This window comes from Oncorhynchus gorbuscha, unplaced genomic scaffold (assembly GCF_021184085.1).
Source record: "Oncorhynchus gorbuscha isolate QuinsamMale2020 ecotype Even-year unplaced genomic scaffold, OgorEven_v1.0 Un_scaffold_27:::fragment_6:::debris, whole genome shotgun sequence".
Classification (NCBI taxonomy): domain Eukaryota; kingdom Metazoa; phylum Chordata; class Actinopteri; order Salmoniformes; family Salmonidae; genus Oncorhynchus; species Oncorhynchus gorbuscha.
The window spans coordinates 203,362-214,818 of record NW_025745132.1 but is presented as its reverse complement, the minus strand read 5'-3'; the positions used below and the strand labels follow the sequence as shown (position 1 = coordinate 214,818).

At 47.7% G+C, this 11,457-nt stretch overlaps 1 protein-coding gene across 1 annotated transcript; it reads right to left on the bottom strand.

The window, feature by feature from the left end:
• Positions 1-5,811: 5,811 nt before the first annotated feature.
• LOC124017547 (sorting nexin-18-like) lies at positions 5,812-11,022 on the bottom strand. The gene is made up of 2 exons (XM_046332763.1): positions 9,200-11,022; positions 5,812-6,138 (listed from the first exon to the last, which is right to left on the bottom strand). The coding sequence occupies exons 1-2, from the start codon at positions 10,674-10,676 to the stop codon at positions 5,900-5,902; spliced, it is 1,716 nt and encodes a 571-aa protein (XP_046188719.1). The 5' UTR covers positions 10,677-11,022; the 3' UTR covers positions 5,812-5,899.
• Positions 11,023-11,457: the final 435 nt, after the last annotated feature.

Genomic DNA, 11,457 nt, shown 5'->3' with positions numbered 1-11,457 from the left:
AGTGCCGGAGGAATATCATGATCTGCGCACGGTCTTCAGTCGGTCCCGAGCCAACTCCCTTCCTCCTCACCGGTCGTATGATTGTAGTATTGATCTCCTTCCGGGGACCACTCCTCCTCGGGGTAGACTATACTCTCTGTCGGCTCCCCGAACGTAAGGCTCTCGAGGATTATTTATCTGTGTCTCTTGACGCCGGTACCATAGTGCCTTCTTCCTCTCCGGCCGGGGCGGGGTTCTTTTTGTTAAGAAGAAGGACGGTACTCTGCGCCCCCTGCGTGGATTATCGAGGGCTGAATGACATAACGGTTAAGAATCGTTATCCGCTTCCCCTTATGTCATCAGCCTTCGAGATTCTGCAGGGAGCCAGGTGCTTTACTAAGTTGGACCTTCGTAACGCTTACCATCTCGTGCGCATCAGAGAGGGGACGAGTGGAAAACGGCGTTTAACACTCCGTTAGGGCATTTTGAGTACCGGGTTCTGCCGTTTGGTCTCGCCAATGCGCCAGCTGTTTTTCAGGCATTAGTTAATGATGTTCTGAGAGACATGCTGAACATCTTTGTTTTTGTCTATCTTGACGATATCCTGATTTTTTCACCGTCACTCGAGATTCATGTTCAGCACGTTCGACGTGTTCTACAGCGCCTTTTTAGAGAATTGTCTCTACGTAAAGGCTGAGAAGTGCTCTTTTCATGTCTCCTCCGTTACTTTTCTCGGTTCCGTTATTTCCGCTGAAGGCATTCAGATGGATTCCGCTAAGGTCCAAGCTGTCAGTGATTGGCCCGTTCCAAGGTCACGTGTCGAGTTGCAGCGCTTTTAGGTTTCGCTAATTTCTATCGGCGTTTCATTCGTAATTTCGGTCAAGTTGCTGCCCCTCTCACAGCTCTTACTTCTGTCAAGACGTGTTTTAAGTGGTCCGGTTCCGCCCAGGGAGCTTTTGATCTTCTAAAAGAACGTTTACGTCCGCTCCTATCCTCGTTACTCCTGACGTCACTAGACAATTCATTGTCGAGGTTGACGCTTCAGAGGTAGGCGTGGGAGCCATTCTATCCCAGCGCTTCCAGTCTGACGATAAGGTTCATCCTTGCGCTTATTTTTCTCATCGCCTGTCGCCATCTGAGCGCAACTATGATGTGGGTAACCGTGAACTGCTCGCCATCCGCTTAGCCCTAGGCGAATGGCGACAGTGGTTGGAGGGGGCGACCGTTCCTTTTGTCGTTTGGACAGACCATAAGAACCTTGAGTACATCCGTTCTGCCAAACGACTTAATGCCCGTCAAGCTCGTTGGGCGTTGTTTTTCGCTCGTTTCGAGTTTGTGATTTCTTACCGTCCGGGTAGCAAGAACACCAAGCCTGATGCCTTATCCCGTCTGTTTAGTTCTTCTGTGGCTTCTACTGATCCCGAGGGGATTCTTCCTTATGGGCGTGTTGTCGGGTTGACAGTCTGGGGAATTGAAAGACAGGTTAAGCAAGCACTCACGCACACTGCGTCGCCGCGCGCTTGTCCTAGTAACCTCCTTTTCGTTCCTGTTTCCACTCGTCTGGCTGTTCTTCAGTGGGCTCACTCTGCCAAGTTAGCTGGTCATCCCGGTGTTCGAGGCACTCTTGCGTCTATTCGCCAGCGCTTTTGGTGGCCGACTCAGGAGCGTGACACGCGCCGTTTCGTGGCTGCTTGTTCGGACTGCGCGCAGACTAAGTCGGGTAACTCTCCTCCTGCCGGTCGTCTCAGACCGCTCCCCATTCCTTCTCGACCATGGTCTCACATCGCCCTAGACTTCATTACCGGTCTGCCTTTGTCTGCGGGGAAGACTGTGATTCTTACGGTTGTCGATAGGTTCTCTAAGGCGGCACATTTCATTCCCCTCGCTAAACTTCCTTCCGCTAAGGAGACGGCACAAATCATTATCGAGAATGTGTTCAGAATTCATGGCCTCCCGTTAGACGCCGTTTCAGACAGAGGTCCGCAATTCACGTCACAGTTTTGGAGGGAGTTCTGTCGTTTGATTGGTGCGTCCGTCAGTCTCTCTTCCGGGTTTCATCCCCAGTCTAACGGTCAAGCAGAGAGGGCCAATCAGACGATTGGTCGCATACTACGCAGCCTTTCTTTCAGAAACCCTGCGTCTTGGGCAGAACAGCTCCCCTGGGCAGAATACGCTCACAACTCGCTTCCTTCGTCTGCTACCGGGTTATCTCCGTTTCAGAGTAGTCTGGGTTACCAGCCTCCTCTGTTCTCATCCCAGCTTGCCGAGTCCAGCGTTCCCTCCGCTCAAGCGTTTGTCCAACGTTGTGAGCGCACCTGGAGGAGGGTGAGGTCTGCACTTTGCCGTTACAGGGCACAGACTGTGAGAGCCGCCAATAAACGCAGGATTAAGAGTCCAAGGTATTGTTGCGGCCAGAGAGTGTGGCTTTCCACTCGCAACCTTCCTCTTACGACAGCTTCTCGTAAGTTGACTCCGCGGTTCATTGGTCCGTTCCGTGTCTCCCAGGTCGTCAATCCTGTCGCTGTGCGACTGCTTCTTCCGCGACATCTTCGTCGCGTCCATCCTGTCTTCCATGTCTCCTGTGTCAAGCCCTTTCTTCGCACCCCGTTCGTCTTCCCTCCCCCTCCCGTCCTTGTCGAGAGCGCACCTATTTACAAGGTACGTAAGATCATGGACATACGTTCTCGGGGACGGGGTCACCAATACTTAGTGGATTGGGAGGGTTACGGTCCTGAGGAGAGGAGTTGGGTTCCGTCTCGGGACGTGCTGGACCGTTAAACTTGATGATTTCCTCCGTTGCCGCCAGGGTTCCTCCTCGAGTGCGCCAGGAGGCGCTCGGTGAGTGGGGGGGGTACTGTCATGTTTTGTCATTAATTATCATGTCTTGTCCCTGTGCTTCCCCTTCTATTCGTTTCCCTCTGCTGGTCTTATTAGGTTCTTTCCCTCTTTCTATCCCTCTCTCTCCCCCTCCCTCTCTCACTCTCTCGCTCTCTCTTCTCTCTATCGTTCCGTTCCTGCTCCCAGCTGTTCCTATTCCCCTAATCAATCATTTAGTCTTCCCACACCTGTTCCCGATCCTTTTCCCTGATTAGAGTCCCTATTTCTCTCCTTGTTTTCCGTACCTGCCCTGTCGGATCCTTGTCTATATTCACCGTGCTGTGTCTATGTTTTGCCCTGTCGTGTCGTGTTTCCCTCAGATGCTGCGTGGTGAGCAGGTGTCTGAGTCTGCTAGGTTCTAGTGCCTTCCCGAGGCAACCTGCAGTTCTTGATCATGTCTCCAGTCTGTTCTCGTCTTTACGAGTAGTATTATGCCTTTTGTTTTGTTAAGTATCTTACTGGATTAAAAACTCTGTTTTCGCCAAGTCGCTTTTGGGTCCTCATTCACCTGCATGACACCGGGAAGGGATTGTAAGATAGATCTCCAGGTAGACGCTGCGCTTCCCAAGAGTCACGTGTACCCGCTGTCCCAGGAGGAGATGTTGGCAATGGAGACATATGTCACGGAGTCGCTGGGACAGGGGTACATTCGGCCCTCCAATTCACCCGTCTCCTCGAGTTTCTTTTTTGTGAGGAAAAAGGAGGGAGGCTTGCGTCTGTGAATCGATTATAGAGGTCTAAACGCCATCACAGTGGGCTATATATCTACCTCTCATCGCTACGGCGGTGGAATCGTTCCACGGAGAGCAGTTCTTCACAAAACTGTATCTCAGGAGCGCGTATAGTCTGGTGCGTATTCGGAAGGGAGACGAGTGGAAAACCGCATTTAGTACTACATCCGGCCACTATGAGTACCTCGTCATGCCGTATGGGTTAAAAAATGCTCCAGCCGTTTTCCAATCTTTTGTAGATGAGATTCTCAGGGACCTGTGCGGGCAGGGAGTGGTTGTTTATATCGATGACATTCTCATCTACTCGGCCACTCACACCGCGCATGTGTCTTTGGTGCGCAAGGTGCTTGGTAGACTGCTGGAGCATGACCTATACGTCAAGGCTGAGAAATGCGTGTTCTCTAAACGAGCTGTCTCTTTTCTGGGATATCGCATTTCCACCTCGGGGGTAGTGATGGAGGGTGACCGCATTAGGGCCGTGCGTAATTGGCCGACTCCGACCACGGTAAAGGAGGTGCAGCGGTTTTTGGGTTTTGCCAACTTCTACCAGAGGTTTATCCAGGGTTTTGGCCAGATAGCGGCTCCCATTACCTCACTGCTGAAGGGGGGCCCGGTGCGGTTGCAGTGGTCAGCAGAGGCGGACGGAGCATTCAACAAGTTGAAGGCGCTGTTCACTGATGCGCCCGTGTTGGCGCATCCGGACCCCTCTCTAGCATTCATAGTGGAGGTGGACGCGTCCGAGGCTGGGGTGCGTGCCGTGCTATCACAGCCCTCGGGTACACCACCAAAACTCCGCCCCTGCGCTTTCTTCTCAAGGAAGCTCAGCCCAGCGGAGCGTAAATATGATGTGGGGGACCGGGAGTTGCTAGCGGTGGTTAGACCAACAGCGGCCCTTCAATTCTCATATAACACCAACAACAGTCCTTCTATCCTATTATAACACCAACAATGGTCCTTGAATCATGATATTACACATACAGTACAACTGATTTATTTTCAACAATGTCCTTCGACATTAGGGATTCCCACAGAGACATAATTTTCAGTATTATTTTGGCCGATCTCCCTGTGCCCCTTCCCCCTATTGAGAACAATAAGAAGGAATGGAAAACCATGTGTTCTGTTCTCCCCCAGGGTTGTAGAATCTTAAAGCTTTGTTCCTGGCACAGATCTCTCCAAGAGGTTTCACATAAGGAGGTCCAGAAACTACAACAGGTTGCCCTCTCTATGATAACACACACGTAGACATTGATACACATGCACACACACACACAAAGGGACATGTCATTCATATTTGCCATGATACTGAAATCACGTTATATTTGTTCAGAGGAAAAGGCAAATGAGGAGGATTCAATGCAACAGGTTAAACATGTTTTCACAGATATAATTGTGATTCTAAACAATTTCCTTACTGAAATCATTCTACATATTCTTGAAGTGACACTAATTGTATAAGTGATGATTTAACATATCCTGTCACGCTCGACTACATTATCAAGTTTTGCAGACAACAACCCTCTCTGTCAATGAAGGAATAATTGTCACTCCTATTTCATATCCATCAGTGCAGTACCTGCATAGATCTGCTCACTTCCAACTGAAGAATGGATGAATAATCTTGTCAAGGAAAAACAACACATAACCAATTACATTGTCATTACGGACTAGTTACTTTAGTTCGCACCATAAAACATATTCCGTTTAAATGGGGAATACTTCTCTGAGATGGGGAGGTCAAAATGTGTCCCTCGATCTTTTTGCCAAACCAGTGCTCCAGTCTTGATCAGATTATGAAATAGGGAACACTGCAGAACTGCACAGTGCCAAGACCAGCACACTCCCCATGTTCCTACCCCATGTTCTCATAATCTCTCTCTCCCTCAACTCCTCCTCTCTTCATCCCTCTGTACCCACCCTCCTCTCTCCCTTAGTCCCCCCTCATCCTCTCTTTATCCCTCTGTATCCACCCTCCTCTCTCCCTTAGTCCCCCCTCCTCCTCTCTTTATCCCTCTGTGTCCCCCCTCCTCCTCTCTTCATCCCTCTGTACCCACCCTCCTCTCTCCCTTAGTCCCCCTCATCCTCTCTTTATCCCTCTGTATCCACCCTCCTCTCTCCCTTAGTCCCCCTCCTCCTCTCTTTATCCCTCTGTGTCCCCCTCCTCCTCTCTTCATCCCTCTGTATCCACCCTCCACTCTCTCCCTTAGTCCCCCCTCATACTCTCTTCATTCCTCTGTATCCACCCTCCTCTCCCTTAGTCCCCCCTCCTCCTCTCTTTATCCCTCTGTATCCATGCTCCTCTCTCCAGGGCCTTAGATGATATCCTCGTCGTACTTCTGCAGTGCCTCTTCTAGCTTCCCAGTGATCTTCTGGAAGAAGATGATTTGCTGCTGGAGGTGGTGTTGCATCTGGCTCTTGAAGTCACGTACGCGCGTACGGTGAAAGTGCTGGATCTCAGCCAGTGTGGCGCAGGAAATTATGTTACAACGCTCGTTGATGGTTGATCCCTCCCCTTCTTGTTTCTGGCACTCCTTCACTTTGGTAAGGGCACCTGGGGAGATAGGTGGAGGAGAGAAAGAAGGAGATGGAACGGGAGAAATATGAGTGGGGAAAGGGTTCGAGAGAAGGGTATCAAAGGTATTCCTATTAATGGTGAAAAGGAAAAGGCCATATTTAGTCAAGCAAACTCTGGTTGAATCATGAATCTGTACCTTTGAAAAGTTTTAACATGACTCAGAAAGAAGAGTTGACCATTGGTTTCATTCCCTCTGCTCTCTGTCCATATAGTAGTAGACTAAAGCCAATGCTCCGTGGTGGCACTCACACATAGTTATAATCGTCTAATTCAAAGCAGTCTGTTTGGTTTACAGCTGATTACACTGTGGAGTACTGTGGCTAAATGGTTATCAACAGCCACAAACACTGAACAACCTATTTATAAGTGAATAGCTCAGGACAGCAATTGTTGTAATGAGATATGAACAATTAAATTGTTGCCGTGAAGGACACATACACTACATGACCAAAAGTATATGGACACCTGCTCGTCGAACATCTCATTTCAAAATCATGGGCATTAATATTTTTGATGGGGTTGAGGTCAGGGCTCTGTGCAGGCCAGTCAAGTTCTTCCACACCAATCTCGACAAACCATTTCTGTTTTGGACCTTGATTTGTGCAAAGGGCATTTTCATGCTAAAACAGCAAAGGGCCTTCCCCAAATGTTTACCATTAAGGTGGAAGCACAGAATCGTCTATAATGTCATTGTATGCTGTAGCGTTAAGATTTCCCTTCACTGGAACTAAGGTGCCTAGCCCGAACCATGAAAAACAGCCCCAGACCATTATTCCTTATCCACCAAACTTTACAGTTGGCACTATGCATTGGGGCAGGTAGCATTCTCCTGGCATCCACCAAACCCAGATTCGTCTGTCGGACTGGACTGCCAGATAGTGAAGCGTGATTCATCACTCCAGAGAATACGTTTCCACTGCTCCAGTGTTCAATGGCGGTGAGGTTTACACCATTCCACCCAACGCTTGGCATTGCGCATGGTGATCTTAGGCTTGTGTGTGGCTGCTCGGCCATGGAAACCCATTTCCGATGAACAGCTATTGTGCTGACGTTGCTTCCAGAGGCAGTTTGTGTCATGTTTTGTCATATATTGTCATGTCTTGTCCCTGTGCTTTCTCTTCTATTCGTTTCCCCCTACTGGTCTTATTAGGTTCTTTCCCTCTCTCTATCCCTCTCTCTCGTTCCGTTCCTGCTCCCAGCTGTTCCTCATTCTCCTAACTACCTCGTTTACTCTTTCACACCTGTCGCCCTATTTCTCTCTCTGTTTCTGCTTCTGTCCTTGTCGGATCCTTGTTTGCTTTGCTGTGTTCTTGTTCCGTCCTGTCGTGTTTTTGCCTTCATCAGATGCTGCGTGTGAGCAGGTGTCTCTGTCAGCTACGGCCTGCGCCTACCCGAAGGGACCTGCAGTCTGTGGCCGCTTATCCTGTTATTCCCCTCTACAAACTAGAGGATTTCTGTTATCCCCGTTTGGACATTTCCTGTTAAGGATTCAGGATTTGTTATTTTCTGTTTGGACTTGAATAAACTCTGTTTCTGTTAAGTCGCTTTTGGGTCCTCACTCACCTGCATAACAGTTTGGAACTCAGGAGTGAGTTTTGCAACCGAGGACAGACCATTTTTACACACTTCAGCACTCTGCGGTCCCGTTCTGTGAGCTTGTGTGGCCTACCACCTTACGGCTGAGCCGTTATTGCTCCTAGGTGTTGCCACTTCACAATAACAACACTTACAGTTGACCGGGGCAGCTCTAGCAGGGCAGAAATGTAATGAACTGACTTGTTGGAAAGTAAACTTTATTTAACTAGGCAAGTCAGTTAAGAACAAAATTCTTACTTACAATGACGAACGACCCGGCCATTCTACTGCCAATGTTTGTCTCTGGAGATTGCATGGCTGTGTGCTCGATTTTATACACCTGTAAGCAATGGATTTGGCTGAAATAGCTGAATCCACTAATTTGAAGGGGTGTTCACATACTTTGTATATATAGTGTACTTGAGCTCTGAATGTGCAAGTGGAAGATTTACCTAAAGACTTTTCTGCTGCTTTAGTGAATACCCTTATCTACAGCCATTATACTCCAGGTCTTATCTGGGGAATATAAATCAACACGGGCACACACACACGCACACGCACACGCACACACATGCACACACACACACACACACACACATGCAGACACACACACACACACACACACACACATGCAGACACACACTTGGATGAATAAATATACTAATGATATTAAATTAAATTGGACTTTGTTCTTTTCGGCACTTGCATGCATTTCACAGAGCCAGAGCACCAATAAGCTGAACTTCTGCACCGGTGCTAGTGGGAAGAAATGTGTCCAGGCAATATTGTGCAGCAGCTCCCCAGATCCCCACCCTTGGAGAGGAAAATCACTTAATCCTAAGGCTATTCCGCATTCCAATATTCCCAGGGAAACGCTGGACAAGAGGCCCCGGAATCTCCTCCTTCTAATTCTGTGCTGATGTATCTATTACAAAGTGACAAATAAGAGAACGCTGTATCCATTGGTAAAATGAGAACTAAAGAGTTCTGTTGCTAACCACGTTTCCTTCAAGACTATGCCTAGCTTTAAGAGCCCTGAGTTGTGATTATAGTCCAAAACTCTGATCTCACTCTCTTCATTGGGTGTGAGACAAAACTCTCAAATCTCTCTTTCAGGACAGAGAATGAAATGTCATGCCTCAAGGCCATATTCTTCAGCATTACTCAACAGAGAACACTGTGAAAGCAAACTTTTGCCAGGGTGCACAAAAGTTGTACATAATACAAAACATGTGTGTGTCATGTTACATGATCTGAAGTAATGTTCAAAACACAAAACATTTTGCTGCGAGGGATATCCAGGAAAGCCAAGGCAAAATGTGTTTTTGTTCATCATCAACATAACCCCTAGAAATAGAATGCCCATGAGAGTGTAGCTAAATTGCAACGTTTAGAGGGTCTTTGACCATTCTATGGACTCTATTTCTAGAGCAGAGACAGCTGTGATATAATCATACGGTACCTTTCTGAACATGGATGATATCAGGGTAGTTGGCCAGGTGTCCCTTGTACAGGTCCAGCAGATCCGATATGGGGTCCAAATCCTGTCTGGGCTGCTCAGCAAAGTAGTCTCCTATAGCCTCGTAGGCCTCTCCTGTGAATGCTATGGCACGGTTCAGTCCTACAGAATAGGACTGCTGGTCCATCTCAAAGGCTTGGCCCAACAGTTTGAAAGACTGACCCACTTTCTGATACTCTTTCTTAAACCCGGTGATCTGCTTCCGGGCGAACTCGTTGATGGTGGCATTCACCACTAGGCAGTTGTCATCCATCTTCCTGGTGAAGGCTTTAAACCCATCGACCTTGTTCTCTACCTCCTGTAGGTCCAGTGGAACAGCCGGGGTGGAGATGGTTAGGAAGAAGTTAGCGCCAGTCAACTCATCCTTCTCTGCCTTTCTCTTGCCCATCTTCCACGTCTTCTCGTCTGTGCTGGGGCAGGTGAGGAAGTGCTGGAACACGTCACATCTAGCCAGGACAGGGTGGCTCGTCATGTGGTTCATCCACCATATCAAACCTTTTCTGCGTTTGGAGACAAAGTCCTGTTCAAAGCGCCCAGTGGCCTGTTTCTCAGGCAGATGGGGAACTGAGATGACAGGGAAGCGTTCCACAAGTCGAGCGTAGAGCCAGTCAAAGTGCTTGTATCTTCTATTCACCTGGCTCTGGGTGTGGGATGGAGTCAGTCTGTATGACATGTAACTCTTCATGCCTTTGAATTTTGTCTGTTTGGTGGGGTCATCGATGGAGCAGGCAAACGGGTATGGGTCTTCCTGCCACTCTGGTCCATACTGCCCCATGACAACACAGATCTTGTCCCCATCTTTGACAAAGGCAGCCGCCTCTCCCAATACAAAAGCCTCTCCACCAGATTTCACAAAGGTTGAGAACCTGTTGAGGTTTTTACCTATTGTTGCTGAACTTTTGGCTTGGGAACTGTCACGTCTCCCAGGCAACGAAGTAGTCACTGTGTATGCTGTGGAACTAGTTCCATCATTGTCATGTTTAGTTCCGGGCTCAGCCGCCACAGTAGAGCTGTCATCCCAGTCATCATCCCAGTCATCATCACTACCTTGACTGGTCTGGTAACCATGGCGCTGGGGAATTTGCACAGGATAAGCAGAGTGGGTCGGATCTTTAATGTTCTCAGCACGAGAGTGGGACTGGGAATAGTATGATGAATCATAACCACTTGATGGGGAGTCGGGTTGACCTTGATCCGCCGACATGCCATTATTGTTGGACGAGATGTCAGATGATTCATTTCTGAGAATCTCCACGTATGAGGCTGGAAAAAGACCAGTATCCCCTCTGCTGTTTGTTCCCTCTAGCCATCCCTCTATGTCTTGTTCGCTGTATAAAGTAACAACTTCGTTCTCAGTAATCGATATCTCTCCTAGATTTTCCGAACTAAAGTCGTACAAGGCTTTTGCCCTAAACGCCATAGTTTATAACACAAACAACTGGGCAGCGCGCGACCGAGTCCTGATAGACTATTAATTAGTCATGCGAGCGAGCCATCGGACCACCGTATCACTTTGTATTCAGCACCAAACTCTTTTTTTAGTTTTAGTTCTTTGCAATCGGGCTGTAGAATATCGTCCGAAAATAAATGTCAAGTTGTAAAACATGCGCTTGTATTCTCTGTAGTCTAATCGCATGCGTGAAAGTCAAATAACAATGTCTTCTTTTTCTTCATGAAAAGGTACAACGGAGAAAGTCCTATTCCAGATGCTAAAGGCTCGTAACAGGACTAGTCCGCAGACGAAAGAGCCCTGAATATTCGAGGGTGGAGCTAGTTCTAGGCTACATATAACCACTGAGATATGCATTCAGCAGGCAACACAGCAGCGAGCAATACGTTTGGTCAAGTTTCCATATTGTTACAATGATGTCATATTTTTACGAATAACATATCGTTATAACGATGTTATAATACAATTTTGTTTCATGCTGCATTCAGAGCTTCAAGCCACTGGAGTCTGCCTGTTTCACAATTTTCAAAGGATTAAAGCATTTGCAACATCTGGTGGAGCCTCTATAGCCAGGATATAGTCTTGTTTTGTTTAAATAATCAATGTCCGCATATTTGTTATATCATTCAAGTAGACCAAGAATATTTAAAACCTCAAATTATACCATGACTGTGATCATGCAACATATAAGATATGTGAAGTTTAACATAGTTTAAAAAAAATGTGTTATCTGTGCTATTAGCCCATATTT

What these genes read in the sequence shown, in the direction of transcription:
- LOC124017547 (XM_046332763.1), bottom strand. Translation starts at nt 10,676, where the DNA reads ATGGCGTTTAGGGCAAAAGCCTTGTACGACTTTAGTTCGGAAAATCTA. An exon ending in TATCATCCATGTTCAGAAAG is followed by an intron (nt 6,139 to 9,199) that starts GTACCGTATGAT and finishes CTATCTCCCCAG; the next exon opens with GTGCCCTTACCAAAGTGAAG.